Below are 16,361 nucleotides of genomic sequence, written 5' to 3'. Positions count from 1 at the left end.
GTGGGTATGTTGAATTCTATTGGGCTTGGATGCTACAGCTACATTATCAGTGTCAGCAAGACTAATTTACATGAGCTGCCTGAAGAAATGTTCTGGGTAAGGATAAACATTCAATGAAGCCATGTATTTAAAATCAAAGGAAACATCAGCTGTTTTAAGTGGTTCGGTTGTGTTTAATATGGAACCTTCGAGTTAAGTTTTAACTGATATTCCAATGCAGGAAATAGGACCTTCGGTAAAATTTTCGGAATATGTCCCACCAATATAGAAATTAAAACAGCACCATGTACAACAATTTAAAGGTGGCACGGTGGCACAGCGGTAGAGTTGCTGCCTTGCAGCGCCGGAGACCCAGGTTCAATCCTGACTATGGGTGCTGTATGTATGGAGTTTGTACATTCTCCCTTTGACCACGTGGGTTTTCTCTGAGATCTTAGGATTCCTCCCACACTCCAAAGACGTACTGACTTGCAGGTTACTGGGCTTGGTATAATTGTAAATTGGCCCTAGTGTGTGTAGGATGGTGTTAATGTGCAGGGATTGCTGGTCGGTGCTGACTCGGTGGGCCGAAGGCCCTGTTTCCGCGTTCTATCTCAAAACTAAACTAAACTACACTAAACATGAAGTAACATTACCTGCAAATTGTCAATAATACTTTGCATGGTGTAAGTTCATGGAGTTAGCTCACTCTTTGCAACCTTCCTAAATGGCTAAATAGTCAGGTCTTCTTCAGTTCTCATGTCACATATTGTCTCACAACATCAATTGATATGGCCATGGAAGTGAAACACAAGGACATCGAGTCTACCATTTCCCAATGTACTCACAATAATCAACCGTCTCAGCATCTGGTAATTTAAAACAGACTCTTCTTATTGGGTTAACCTATCTTTCAGAACGGAATGTTGTGAATGCCTTGCAGCACAAACCTATTCTCAGCTGATTTTAAATGAAGTATTATGAACCAAATTATTCACATGAACCTGGACCTGTGTTACATGGAACTGTGATGCCGAGAGACCAAAATTACAGTTGATGGACAGGGAGATAAAACCATACATCTCGCCAACATCGAACGATCATTTTAAAGATGTTATTTTTTTTATCCCTACATATATATCATTCAAATGTAAATTTTCTCTCCAACCAAATTCCTATACTGTCTTACACTGTTTCCTCTTGTCAAACATCCACAGCAGTACAGAACTAAGACTAGCAAACCATGGATGAAAGTGTTTCCCTTAAACTAGCTGTAGCAGATTCCAATCCCCATTTCTTAAAAATACATGCATCATTTCACATCGTAAAAAACAGAGGAAGTCTTTACCATGAGTTCTATTTTCCCACAACGTTTACTCTGCTTGGTATAGATTGTTAAATATAATGATGTTAATATGAATTACAGCCGGTTGTACTATACAAATAAATACTTAACAGGTCGACACAAATGGCTGCTGTTGATTCAGAGTCATCTGCAGATTCACTTGCCAAGAAATTCTATTACGTGCCACTTATTTTTAAGTGCTCTAGTATTGCAGGCCTTACTATATGCCAACACATATGGCAAAACTGTCAAAATAACTCTCTCCTTGCAGCGCACAGAGTAGTTACCAGAATTTCCATGGGTGTGATGCACTCACATGGACAAAGTTGGCCAAAGAGCCTGTTTCTGCTGTACTGTGACTCGGTACGGGAGCACATGAGGTTACTCAAGTTAAAGTAACTCCGATTATACCAAAGAATCATTGCCAAATATCATGGCACTTACAGATACTCTCGTTGATCTGTCACCACAGGAGAAGCTTGAGATAAGCGTGTCGATACACTGCTTAGTGACACCATCAAAACCGAGTAAAGTCACGCAGTACTCCAGGTACTTGCAGAATATTCTGTTTTATGTGGTGGATAACTCGGGGGGGGGGGGGGGGTCACATTTGTGGCAACTTGTACGGCTGCATCGTGATGTCCCTATGTTTGCACTCAATACCCTCCCCAATGCAAAATGCATTCTTCACCTCATTGTCAAGCTGACTCACTGCTTTCAGGGAACCGTGAACCTGTATTCTCAGATATCTCTGTTCTAGAAACATAGGAACATAGAAAATAGGTGCAGGAGTAGGCCATTCGGCCCTTCGAGCCTGCACCGCCATTCAATATGATCATGGCTGATCATCCAGCTCAGTATCCTGTACCTGCCTTCTCTCCATACCCCCTGGTCCCTTTAGCCACAAGGGCCACATCTAACTCTCTCTTAAATATAGCCAATGAACTGGCCTCAACTACCTTCTGTGGCAGAGAATTTCACAGACTCACCACTCTCTGTGTGAAGAAATGTTTTCTCATCTCGGTCCTAAAAGACTTCCCCCTTATCCTTAAGCTGTGACCCCTGGTTCTGGACTTCCCCAACATCGGGAACAATCTTCCTGCATCTAGCCTCTCCAACCCCTTAAGAATTTTATATGTTTCAATAAGATCCCCCCTCAGTCTTCTAAATTCCAGCGAGTATAAGCCTAGTCTATCCAGTCTTTCTTCATATGAAAGTCCTGCCATCCCAGGGATCAATCTGGTGAACCTTCTCTGTACTCCCTCTAAGGCTAGAATGTCTTTCCTCAGATTCTGCATGTTCTCCAGAGCTCTACTATATACTACATGAGCCTCACACTGGTTTGACATACCAAACTACAACACTTCACATTTGGTTCGATTTCCAAAAATGTGACATCTTGTACTTCTCTGTATTAAATTCCATCAACCATTCCTCAGCTCACCTGACCAACTGATCAAGATCCTGCTGTAATTTTTGACAACCATCTTCACTATGTACAATACCACGCACTTTAGTGCCAGTGTCGTCTAAACCTTTACTAACAAGGTCGACTACATTGTCATCCAAACCATCAATGAGATAACAACAGTGGATCGGGCACTGGCCCAAATACCACTCCAGTGGTCCCAGGCACCCTATCAAATAAAGCAACCCTGCACAACTGCCCTTTGACTCTGTTTTCCCAAGCCAATTTTGAATTAAATTGGTTGGGTCTCCTTAGATTCCATGAGATCTGCCTTCCAGACTAGCCTACCGTACACGACCTTGTCAAAGACCTTGCTAAAGTCCACATAGACAACGCCCACCTGCCCCATCTTCAATTCTCTTGGAGACAGCTTCAAAAAACTCTCTCAGATTTGTGAGGCACGATGTCCCTCGCACAAAGACACATCCATTTTTAGCTTGAGTTTGATTGATATCGATTTATTTCTCTGCTATTTGTTTACTGATCTAAGGGCAGTGCAATTGCATTGCTCCAAAAAGGTGCTGCATCCAGTCACTCCAAACAGGTGTATAACTCCATTAACCCAGGTGCTCTGAAAATCTCCTTCACGCTCCATTTCTCAGGATTAGGGCATTGCTAACAAGGGCAGCATTTATTTCTTTCGTTTTTCATTTAAAACATTGCTCCTTTCATTCTTTCTTTGGAAAAACCTATTTTCAGTTTCAATTTGCACACCTTCTCCCTCGAGATTGTCGCGTAATTTGTAATTTGATCATGATGCAGGGCTTTTCTCTCTATGAACTCGCATGGCTGTTTGCAATGCCTGTCAAGCCTTCTTTCTATCGGTTTACATTCTTTTATATATGTTGTCAAACTGCATCAACCCTGATTCCTCTCTGGACCAAACTAGAGGTTGGCAGTTTGACCAAAATTATCATTTGTCTATTTTCTGCACTCAAGCTGTATCTATGTATTTCCCATTCAACACTTCCTGCATGTGTAGGTTTGTTGAGCCCCAAATGAATTAGAAACATAGAAAATAGGAGCAGGAGCAGGCCATTCGGCCCTTCGAGTGATCATGGCTGACCATCCAGAATCAGTACCCTGTTCCTGCTTTCTCCCCATATCCCTTGATTCCATTAGCCCGAAGACCCATATCTAACTCTCTCTTGAATGAATACATCCAGTTGGTGCCCTGCTCTTCCATTCATTTCTATGAATTTGGATTTACTCATTGCGATTTTGAGCCTTGTACGGAAATCTTCACCAGGCTCATTTGGTTACTGTCTCAGGCTTTGGAACTAATACCTGTGTGCGGAACTTATCAAAAGCCCTGTCAGGCCTTTTATCGTTTTACTTATTTTCCAACGGCGATAATGATCCATTCCATTCTTTCCCTTCTTCAAAAGAATGCAGTTGACATTTTTTTCATCATGCGTGCCTTTCAGAAAACTATTCAATGCCAGTTTACAATTCCACTTAAATTTTCCATGTGCGCCTGCAATGTCCCAGTTCTTCATTGCAACCATGTTTCATATACACCAGGCGCAATCATCTCATGTTAGTGCTTGTCAAATTTAACATTCATGCAGTGCGTGTGTTAGGGAATTAAACTCATTGAACTGCTGTCTCCGTTTAACACCTTGATCGCAAAGTAAGTTTTTGTTTCTTCATTATGTTCCATGCCTTAGATCCACGGCTTACATTATTTTCACATTACGGGTCAGGTGCCACCAAGAGATTGTGTGTCTTCAACATTGAATATAGTGCACTGAGTGATGTGGTAGATAGTAAGTACAAACAGCATGCCAGCACCTGTAAGAATATGGATTCCAGTTAATTCTTGCATTAACATCTATTTTAGGCCCACCTTACTCATCGTCATCGCTTTAATGGTAAAGCAAGTAGTTTTATTGAAATCGGTGTTATATTTTTAAAGTTATTCACATTTTAAAGTTTAAATCTATCTCCTAGGGAGGGAGGAGGGAGGGAGGGGGAGGGAGGTGGGGGGGATGGAGGGAGGGGGAGGAGGGTGGATAAGGGGGGTTGAGGGGGAAGGGGAAGTGGGGAGGGGAGGGGGAGGGGAGGGGAGGGGAGGGAGGGGGGTAGGAGAGGGTGATGCACCAATGGAGGAGAGGTTTGGGCCCAACGGGTCCACTTGGTCTAGTAATACCTTAAATTTCCAAAACCTACCAATGTCATCCTTGAATACACATAACAATTGGTCATCCACATCACTGGGAAATAGAGAACTCCAACAATCTTTCTTCCTCTGCACAAATAAATTCCTCATCTCAGTCCAAAATGGTCGACCCCCTAATGCTGAGTCTTTTCCCATTATTCTAGACCTTCCGCTACAGGATGCAGCCTTTCAGCAATTAATCTGCCACCAGCTCTCAGTTTTGGCCTCAGTGAAGATATAGGGCGGCACGGTGGCGCAGCGGTAGAGTTGCTGCCTTACAGCAAATGCAGCGCCGGAGACTCAGGTTCGATCCTGACTACGGGCGCCGTCTGTACGGAGTTTGTACGTTCTCCCCGTGACCTGCGTGGGTTTTCTCCGAGATCTTCGGTTTCCTCCCACACTCCAAAGACGTACAGGTATGTTGGTTAATTGGCTGGGCAAATGTAAAAACTGTCCCTAGTGGGTGTAGGATAATGTTAGTGTGCGGGGATCGCTGGGCGGAGCGGACCCGATGGGCCGAAGGGCCTGTTTCTGCGCTGTATCTCTAAATCTAAATATATATTTTTTTAAATCTAAATAGTGAAGAACAGCACCAGTTCAAGGACAGTAAGGGATGAGCAATAATTGCCTGCAATACTCACACCTTAAAAAGTAAACAGAAAATTAATTTGCTTCATTTATCTTCAAAGGATGTGGCCCTTCAGCCCAGGGATCAATTCAATGAATAAATACCGAGCTGACTCCAGAATAAGTCTATTCTTCATGAGCAACAGAAACTCTTATTTGCAAGATTTCTTCCAGCCACATTTTAATAAAGGCCAAAGGAGTATATGTTTTCTGTGGTTCATTGCCGAACCTCATGTTTTCTTCCTGTAAACCAGCACAAAATCCCCTTGCACACCAAACGTACTAACTTCTCATCATTTAAGAAGTACATTGTACCCCAGCATTAGGGTTGAGCTTAGTTTAGCGTATTGTCACGTGCACCGAGGTACAGTGAAAAGCTTTTGTTGCGTGCCAACCAGTCAGCGGAAAGACAATACATGATTACAATTGATCCATCCACAGTGCACAGATACATGATAAAGGGAATAACGTTTCGTGCAAGATATAGTCCAGTAAAGTCCGATCAAAGATAAACCGAGTCTCCAATGTGGTCGATAGTAGGAAGGAACTGCAGATGCTGGTTCACACCAAAGATAGACACAAAATGCTGGAGTAACTCAATGGGAAATAGACAATAGACAATAGACAATAGGTGCAGGAGTAGGCCATTCGGCCCTTCGAGCCAGCACCGCCATTCAATGTGATCATGGCTGATCATTCTCAATCAGCACCCCGTCCCTGCTTTCTCCCCATACTCCCTGACTCTGCTATCCTTAAGAGCTCTATCTAGCTCTCTCTCTTGAATGTATTCAGAGAATTCCACAGATTCACAACTCTCTGACTAAAAATGTTTTTCCTCATCTCTGTTCTAAATGGCCTACCCCTTATTCTTAAACTGTGGCCCCTGGTTCGGGACTCCCCCAACATTGGGAACATGTTTCCTGCCTCTAACATGTCCAACCCCTTACTAATCTTAAAAAGCGGCACTCTGGGGAAAAGGAATGGGTGAAGCTTTGGGTCGAGACCCTTCTTCAGACTGAGAGTCAGGGGAGAGGGAGACTAGAGGTATGCAAGGGTACAAAAAAGGACAGCCTAATTCTCCGACAAGTTTCACTGTCCTCGTGATTAATTTAATTGTTTGTATGCTTCATTGTCACCTTCTCCTCAGCCACCAATGAACCATTGTACATTTCCCTGATAATTGCCTGCTTTGATCTGTCCTTTACACACCTTACATTCTCTTTGTATCCTTCCACATCTCTAGTTTCCCTCTCCCTTGACTCTCAGTCTGAAGATGTGTCTCGACCCGAAATGTCCCCCATTCCTTCCTTCCAGAAACGCTGCCTGACCTGCTGAGTTACTCCAGCATTTTGGGTCTATCTAAGGTCGATATTAGCTCAGGACTGCTCTCTAGTTGTTGGTCGGATGGTTCAGTTGCCTGATTACAACTGGGAAGAAACTGTCCCTGAATCTGGAGGTGCGCGTTTTCACACTTCTGGACCTTTTGCCCGATGGGAGAGGGGAGAAGAGGGAGTGGCCAGGGTGCGACTCGTCCTTGATTATGCTGGTAGCCTTGCCGAGGCAGCGTGGGGTGTAAATGGAGTCAATGAAATGGAGCTTGGTTTGTTTGATGGTCTTGGCTGCGTCCACAATTCTCTACAATTTCTTGCGGTCTTGGATGGAGCTGTTCCCAAAACATGCTGTAATGCTTCCCGATAAAATGCGTTCTACGGCACATCGGTTCTATCGGTTTACATTCCTTCATATATGTTGTCAAACTGCATCAACCCTGATTCCTCTCAGGACCAAACTAGAGGTTGGCAGTTTGACCAAAATTATCATTTGTCCACTTTCTGCACTCAAGTTGTATCTATGTATTTCCCATTCAACATTTCCTGCATGTGTAGGTTTGCTGAGGCCCAAATGAATTAGAAACATAGAAAATTTGGTGCAGTAGTAGGCCATTCGGCCCTTCGAGCCAGCACCACCATTCAATATGATCATGGCTGACCATCCAGAATCAGCACCCTGTTCCTACTTTCTCCCCATATCCCTTGATTCCGTTAGCCCTAAGACCCATATCTAACACATTAGACCTTAGACCCATATCTAACACGTCTAGACCCCACATGTTGCATTCCTAGTAAACCATCCGTATAGTGATTTTTCTGTCACATAAATACCTTTTCCCTCCTCCAATGAATCCCATATTATAAGTGGAAAAGCTTCCCAACAGAAACCTCTTCCTGCCCACAGACAATGAGGTACTGTGTTCACACATACATCCACACAGAGGCAAAGACTGGCCACCAGGATAATCCACAGACTGACAGCAACACCTCTTCAAGCCTGAAGCTGAACTGCCCGGAAGAAAACTGCCCTGTCAGCACCTCATCTGCAGGAAGACGCCTGAGATCACCACTCCTCCTCCTTGGAAGACCAGAACTAAGCTGCTGGGACAATCCCGAGATTGCCAGTGTCAATGCACATGCGCTCTGGTTGTGAGAGACAGTGCCCCCATGCTGTTCTGAACTTAAATTGAATACACTAGCTGGGACTAGTGAAGCAGGGGCATGTTGGCTGGTGTGGGCAAGTTGGGCTGAAGGGCCTTTTGCCACGCTGTTTGACTTTATGATTCTAAGTCATGCGAGTTCATCCTACTGCGAGTGTCAGTGTGGTCACTGTTCAATCCGGCATCAAACACCGACTCCACAACTCTTAGACCCCTCTGCTCTACAACGCTCCCCATGGGCCCTACTGCTCACCCTGAAGGCCCTGCTCTGGTTTGATGCCCCAAAATGCAACGCCCCACACTGATCTCAATTAAACTCCATTAGCCATTCCTCTGCCCACTTGCTCAACTGATCAAGATCCCATTGCAATTCTTGACACCCATCTTTACTGTCTATGATATCACCTATTTTAGTGTCATCTGAACACTTACTAATCATGCCTTGTACATTCTCTTCCTAATAGTTGAAAGAGATGACAAACGGCAACGTACCCAACATTGATCCCTGAGGCACACCACTAGTCACAGGTCTCCAGTCTGATAAGCAATTATCCACCACTATCCCCTGCTTCTTACCATGAAGCCAGTTCTGTATCTAGTCAGCTAGCTGCCCTGGACCCCGTGTTTGTTAAATATTGTAAAAAAATGCTGATGAAACATTGGGGTGAGTATCCATGATTAAATTAAAATATCATAAATACATCGATCAGCCAAAACATTATGATCTGATGAGCCAAAACATTATGACCACCTGCCTAATATGCTGTTGGTCCTCCGTGTGCAGCCCCATACGCAGCAGGGTGCGATGCACTGTGTATTGTGGCACATTCCTCCCATGACCACCATTTAAATTTTCTATGACTTGTGCCACAGTAGACCTTCTGTCGGTTCTGACCAGACGGGATAGCCTTCGTTGCCCTCGTGCATCGGTGAGCGTTGGGCGCCCAACACCCTGTCGCCGGTTTGTGGTTTGTCCCTCCTCGGACCAATGTCGGTAGGTACTCACCACTGCTGACCGGGAGCACCCCACAAGCCTTACCGTTTCAGAGATGCTCTGACCCAGTCGTCTGGCCATAACAATTTGGCCTTTTCAAAGTCACTCGGGTCTTTACTCCTGCCCATTTCTCCTGCATCCAACACATTAACTTCAAGAACTGACTTTTCACTTGCTGCCTAATATATCCCACCCCTTGACAAGTGCCATTGTAACAAGATAATCAATGTTATTCACTTCGCCTACCAGTGGTCATAATGTTTTGGCTGATCGGTGTATATTGTTTTAGTTTAATTTCCCTTGTATGAATAAATATTAATTTAACTAAATTGCAACCGATTTACCTGAAAAGAATCTTAAAGTCAGATAGCTTGCTAACCAGTACATTGTTTTAATATCAATAAAATCGATTTTGACCTTTTGTCACTAGGCATAAGATTTTCTGAGTATTTTATAGTGAGTGGGGTTTGTAAAATTCTTAAAGCCCTATACATTTGCATGGTTTCAGTTCGGTTGCACTAAAGTGGTTTGCATGCAGTGTAGACTTTGAAGAGGTGCTGCATCACTGGCTGCAACTTTGGGGTTTGATGTTAAACTCTATTTCTGTACATACAACCTAGGGATGGCTAGGACTTAATTCCTTGGAGCGCAAGGGACCGATGGGTGATCTTATAGAGGTGTATGAAATCATGAGGGGACTAGATTGCAAATAACCTGCTTTATAAACTAATTCAAAAAAAGACTGGAGCAACTAGGCTTGTATACACTGGAATTTAGAAGGATGAGAGGGAATCTTGTTGAAACATATAAGATTATTAAGGGATTGGACATGATAGAGGCAGGAAACATGTTCCCAATGTTGGGGGAGTCCAGTACCAGGGGCCAAAGTTTAAGAATAAGGGGTAGGCCATTTAGAACGGAGATGAGGAAAAACTTTTTCGGTCGGACAGTTGTAAATCTGTGGAATTCTCTGCCTCAGAAGGCAGTGGAGGCCAATTCTCTGGATGCTTTCAAGAGAGAGCTAGATAGAGCTCTTAAAGATAGCGGAGTCAGGGGGTATGGGGAGAAGGCAGGGACGGGGTACTGATTGAGGATGATCAGCCATGATCACATTGAATGGTGGTGCTGGCTAGAAGGACCGAATGGCCTATTCCTGCACCTATTGTCTATTGTCTATATAAAATGTTATGTTGCTTGAGGTGTTTGAAATGATTAACATGACTTAGTTCACGTGATAGTTTATTTCTCTCAGTCACAACAATATTTTTGTCCCTTTGCTCTGCAAAACAATGACTTCTTGCTGGAATGTTCCATTATGGCTACGAGTGTGAGCATTAAATGTTAACTGTCAGAGCTTCTTGGCCGATGTTTAGGTGGGATTCTGACGTTGAAGCATTCAGACATAATCCCGCAGATGGTGGTTTCGTACCATTGGCTCCTCAGCCAAACAAATACACCAAATGTGCCCAAAACAGCCTTCACTGCCCTATCTAACTGAAAGATGAAATATGAAGGTAAGCTCGCCAATAATATAAAAGAGGACAGCAAAAGTGTCTTCAGATATATAATGAAAGAAACTCATTCATTCATTCATTCATTCATTCATTCATTCATTCATTCATTCATAAAGAGTGAATTCAGAGGCAAGACTGGATATTGGACTCCTGGAAAATGACGCAGGAGAAGTAGTAATGTGAAATAAAGAAATGCAGATGAACTGAATAAGTTTTATGTCATAATCATAGGTCACAATCAGAAATTTCTACCCAACAATAAAATTAAATTGAATGCTAAGGCTCTAACTTTATCTTAATTGATCTCAAAAGTAAGATGAATGAGATTTTGAAGAGCTCAGTTCAAAATGAAAATATCAGCAAAATGGAAACAATAAAATTAAATTGAATGCAAAGGCTCTAACTTTATCTTAAATTATCTCAAAAGTAAGATGAATGAGATTTTGAAGAGCTCAGTTCAAAATGAAAATATCAGCAAAATGAACAGCGAAAACTCAATTGTGAAATATAATTCCGATGCCATACAGTCGACAGTGCAGTTACCATAGAGTGGAATTGAGTACTGACCAATTCGGAGTATAAGAAAATAACTGCAGATGCTGGTACAAATCGAAGGTATTTATTCACAAAATGCTGGAGTAACTCAGCAGGTCAGGCAGCATCTCGGGAGAGAAGGAATGGGTGACGTTTCGGGTCCCGAAACGTCACCCATTCCTTCTCTCCCGAGATGCTGCCTGACCTGCTGAGTTACTCCAGCATTTTGTGAGTACTGACCAATTTTGTGAGTACTGACCAATTCAGAGTCATTTTGTGTTACTTGGATTTTGACCATAGACAAATATATTGCACCTTTGCATCTGTTACAAGTCCCCTGTTCAACATGCTTCATTCCCCATGGAGCAAGTGCAAGAAATTAAGGCGAGTTAACCTCGGTCCATCCAATTTGGGGTAATAACACTGATAATAACTAGCTCTTCGCAATTCAGGACAGGGATCTTACAGAAATAAGTCATCATTATTTTATCCTTCATTTGCCCCTTAATGGTACCTTTCTCAGGGGATCCACCAACACATCCCCCACCCAGTCCTCTACCAACCCCACGTGAATCCCAGGCTCCAATCACCAGCGCTTCCTCCTTACCCCGCCCCTTCATGCCCATCTTTAGACCCATAGTGGGCAAACACTGTGGCTCAGTGGTGGAGTTGCTGCCTTACAGCGCCAGAGACCCGGGTTCAATCCTGACTACGGGTGCTGCCTGTACGGAGTTTCTACAGGGCCCTAGTGAGACCGCACCTGGAGTACTGTGTGCAGTTTTGGTCTCCAAATTTGAGGAAGGATATTCTTGTTATTGAGGGCGTGCAGATTAGGTTCAGTAGGTTAATTCCCGGAATGGCGGGACTGTCATATGTTGAAAGACTGGAGCGGCTAGGCTTGTATACACTGGAATTTAGAAGGATGAGAGGGGATCTTATCGAAACATATAAGATTATTAATGGGTTGGACTTAGAGGCAGGAAACATCTTCCCAATGTTGAGGGAGTCCAGAACCAGGGGCCACAGTTTAAGAATAAGGGGTTGGCCATTTAGAATGGAGATGAGGAAAAACCTTTTCAGTCAGAGAGTTGTGAATCTGTGGAATTCTCTGCCTCAGAAGGCAATGGATGCCAATTCTCTGAATGCATTCAAGAGAGAGCTAGATAGAGCTCTTAAAGATAGCAGAGTCAGGGGGTATGGGGAGAAGGCAGGAACGGGGTTCTGATTGAGAATGATCAGCCATGATCACATTGAATGGTGGTACTGGCTCGAAGGGCCGCATGGCCTCCTCCTGCACCTATTGTCTATTGTCCATTGTTCTCCCCATGACCCGCGCAGGTTTTTTCCGGGAGCTCCGGTTTCATTCCACACTCCAAAGGCGTACAGGTTTGTAGGTCAATTGGCTTGGTATAATTGTAAGTTTCCCCTATTGTGTGTAAGATAGTGTTAATGTGTGGGGATCGCTGGTCATCATGGACCCGGTGGGCCGAAGGGCCTGTTTCCGCGCTGGAGCTCTAAGCTAAACTAAATTACAATGCAACATCCAGGAAATAGCAGCTAAGCTTTTGGAATTTCTGACCCATTGAATTTCTAAGGAAAACCCTCTTTGAAATATTACCAGGTACAATATCATTCAAATCTCAAAAGCAAAATGTTGAAAAACAATGTGCTCTGATTTTTTTAGTAGGTCAGGCATCATCTGTGAAAAAATAAACTAATTCTGATGCAAGATCATTGACTGCAACTTGAATGCACTCCACAGATGTTGTTTGTACATGCTAAGTATTGCAGCATTCAATATTTAATTCAGCATTCAGAACCCTACGTTTAGGCTGCCTGCAACGGTAGTAATTAAATCAATAGCTACGATGCTATCCAGATGAGTACGTTTCAACACTCAGTACGTTTCCACACTCAGTATGCAGTGTCAAAAAGAGATAGATGTTTAGGCTGCCTACAAATCTGAGTCTGTTCATGTTGTGCATCCATTCAGTCGGGCTCTAGGTCCCTGTGCAGTTTCACTCAGCTATGAGCCACAGAGTAGGGATTTTGACCCACCTATTAGATTTGTATTAAGGTCCCAATCACCTCATTGCTTTTACAAATGTTCCCAGGTCACTTCCTGTGGTGCATCCTTCCTCTAAATAAAATCAACAATTAATTGGCAAGTAGAAGATAAATCCATTCAGCTGCCTGGTGCTGTGAGGCAGTGCCAGATTAAATCAACCACATTGTTCTCGATGGCAGAATGGTAGAAATTAAAAACAAATTTTGCCTCAATAATTGATTTATTATTAGAACAATACAAATATTCGACTAAATATTTTCAATAATCCCAAACTGCTGTAAAATTTATGACTTTAATAAAGATTGTTAACAAATCAGGTACAAGATTCAGATACAACTGCTTATCAGTTTTCAGACCAGCTATTGTACTGCAAGTCAGAGGAAAGCACTAGTAGGCATATTAACATATCATTTTAAACGTTCCAACATCAGATCCATCAACACACAAATCTGAATATTTAACACAACCTTTTATACTCTGTATTGATGTAGAAAAGATGCCACAACTGCTATCCAACAGTTACATAATGACATGGCGGTGTACCTGGACATTTAACCCATTCATTTTTGATCTCACCAGATAATTTAAAATCAGAAATGTTTAAAGAGGTATTTTTAAATTGCAGTTTTCATACATTTATTACAATAGCCTGTTTAAAATAATTTTAAAACCTTAATTCATTTTTGTTTTGAAAACATATGGATAGGCACAGAGAACTGTTTGGAATGTAAATAAATCCTCTTTTTAGTTTAGTTTATAGATATAGCGTGGTAACAGGCCCTTCGGCCCACCGAGTCCACGCCGACCAGCGATCCCCGCACATTAACAATATCCTACCCACACTAGGGATAATTTACATTTATACCAAGCCAACTAACCTATAAACCTATATGTCTTTGGAGTGTGGGAGGAAATCGAAGATCTCGGAGAAGACCCACGCAGGGTCACAGAGAGAACGTACCAACTCCGTACAGACAAGCACCGGTAGTCAGGATCAAACCTGGGTCTCTGGCGCTGTAAGGTAGCAACTCTACCGCTGCGCCACCATGCTGCCCTATGCTCTTCCATGTACAAATAATGGGAAATAGATTAAATAACAGCAGTGCAATATTTACTGTTTACAGGGTCTTTAATTCAAAAATGAGAAAATAAACTTGCAGATTTGACTAAATAAAAAATCTGTTTAAGCACGTACACTACAAATAAGTATCTGAGGTAGTAAAGATACATAAGGCAGACAGTATTGTTTGAAAGGCAGATTTCATAAAATGTTTAAAAGATACAAGTACAATTTTATCATGATAATAACATAAATAACTTTCAACAGCTTGTGGCCTGCAGGCAATATAGTTTTTAAAAAATAGAATCAAACATCTTTATTCCGTGTTTCACACCAAATAACAGGATGTAAATCTGCTAGCTTATTTTCCAAAGGCACATTTCATAATTTGTGTTGTGTATCCCAACGATGCATACAGTATGTGTATGAAGGAACTGCAGATGCTGGTTTACACCAAAGATAGACACAAAATGCTGGAGTAACTCAGCAGGACGGGCAGCATCTCTGGAATGAAGGAATGGGTGACGTTTCGGGTTGAGACCCTTCCCCACAGTACGATATTTTTACTTGAGAATTGATTCAATTACTTTAAAACTGTGTGTGAAAGCATGATTTATACATTCTATTTTGTCATTTTGGGAAGTAATTGGAGTTGTGCTAGAGACCGTTGTGAAATGAAGTCACAAAATGAACACAACCCCTAAGACTGCTGAGGCCTGTCCAAAAAGGGGCCTCAGGCCTTATCTATGCAGATGTTAATCAATTATTAAAATGCAGCTCAAAAAATCAGCTGTTTCTACACTGAGACAACTTGCAGATAGTCATCTAGAAGGAGTGGCTGGTAAAATGATGGGGGGAATGAAGAGGCAAACGCGAGCTTTCAATGATCAACAATACACAAGGAAAAAAAACTCTGAATCCACTAGCTTCAACAGGTATGCAACTGCTAGTGATGTAGCAGAAGACCCAAAGTCAACTGGACAGGGCGTGCAAGGGTTCAAGCGCTGTTCAGTTGATAATGAAATTATTAAGAGCCCAAAACAAATATTAGGACATCTTTGCCTATTCAAGGCTCATATCAGTTGACACTCTAATACGTAGAAACTACCGGCTTGTACTTCTGGGAGTGATAAGATGTGAGAATTTCGCTGCTATATATTCAGCCAAAATATGAATGTAATGAGTTACAATATCTCTCACATGGATTGTACAAGCTGATCACTCTACCAATAATACATTTTATCACCAATTTATTTCCTGGCCTGCAGGAATAACTGCCAGATTCTCAAGGCATTAGATTAGTTCAACCTAATCATGGTTTTCAGTCTGAAACTTGGTGTTCATTTTTTTGGTTGTATCAGAGTTAGCAGCATTCTGTTAGAATCGCAATTTTACAATTGTAAATCTATTTTGCTTATGGGGCAGTTCCATTATTAATGTAATTATGGTGTATGCGATTTTAACCTTCTGCATTATTCTTTTTCATGACATGGTACAGAATTTTTATTTTGTTTGCAATGGATAGAACTCTTTCTGCCAATATCCTAACACAGCGGAAAAAAACCCCACAGGAAATAGTTGAAACACTTTCCTTTGCTCCTTCCAAGTCCTGCATTAAACGTGGTTACTTTTGACCAGAATCAAATGATTGCAAATATTCTGAATGCTTTGGCTCCAGGTGGATTTTTCAGGCTAAAAAGGAAAAATGAATTTAAATGTTAGGACATACTCTCTTTCAATAATCGATTTCAAATAAACAACATCCCATTCTTAGTTGTGAATAATCTTGTTTTAGCTTCTTAAAGAGTTTGACTTATTTTTTTTAATAAAAAAGGATTGGGAAAAATAGCTTTTAACTAATGTGTCTAAAATATTGTACAGATGGTGCATTGAACAGAGGGAATTCACATCCCTTGTCATTTCCTGGACCTAGTCCTAAATAAAAAGTCTGAACGTGGCATTTGTGGTACAGAATGAATATAGTTGACAGCAATTCATAATAGTGACTGATGGATAAAGACTCGGTTTCTGCTGCTGTGAAGGTTTGGGCAGAGCCTGAAAATACATTCTGTTCACTGCTGTTTATACCCAAAGCAGATATTTATGTAAAAGGGAGTTAT

At 42.1% G+C, this 16,361-nt stretch overlaps 1 protein-coding gene across 1 annotated transcript in view; it reads right to left on the bottom strand.

Annotated features, from left to right (window-relative positions):
• Positions 1-13,393: 13,393 nt before the first annotated feature.
• crispld1b (cysteine-rich secretory protein LCCL domain containing 1b) overlaps positions 13,394-16,361 on the bottom strand; it is a 39,582-nt gene continuing 36,614 nt past the window's right edge. Inside the window, exon 15 of the mRNA XM_078398184.1 lies at positions 13,394-15,933. Coding sequence (XP_078254310.1) covers positions 15,882-15,933 — 52 coding nt within the window. The 3' untranslated portion in view covers positions 13,394-15,881. The remainder of the gene's footprint in view (positions 15,934-16,361) is intronic.

Source organism: Rhinoraja longicauda, chromosome 4 (assembly GCF_053455715.1).
Source record: "Rhinoraja longicauda isolate Sanriku21f chromosome 4, sRhiLon1.1, whole genome shotgun sequence".
NCBI lineage: Eukaryota > Metazoa > Chordata > Chondrichthyes > Rajiformes > Arhynchobatidae > Rhinoraja > Rhinoraja longicauda.
The sequence above is the reverse complement of the archived record's forward strand: the minus strand, read 5'-3'. Positions and strand labels throughout refer to the sequence as shown.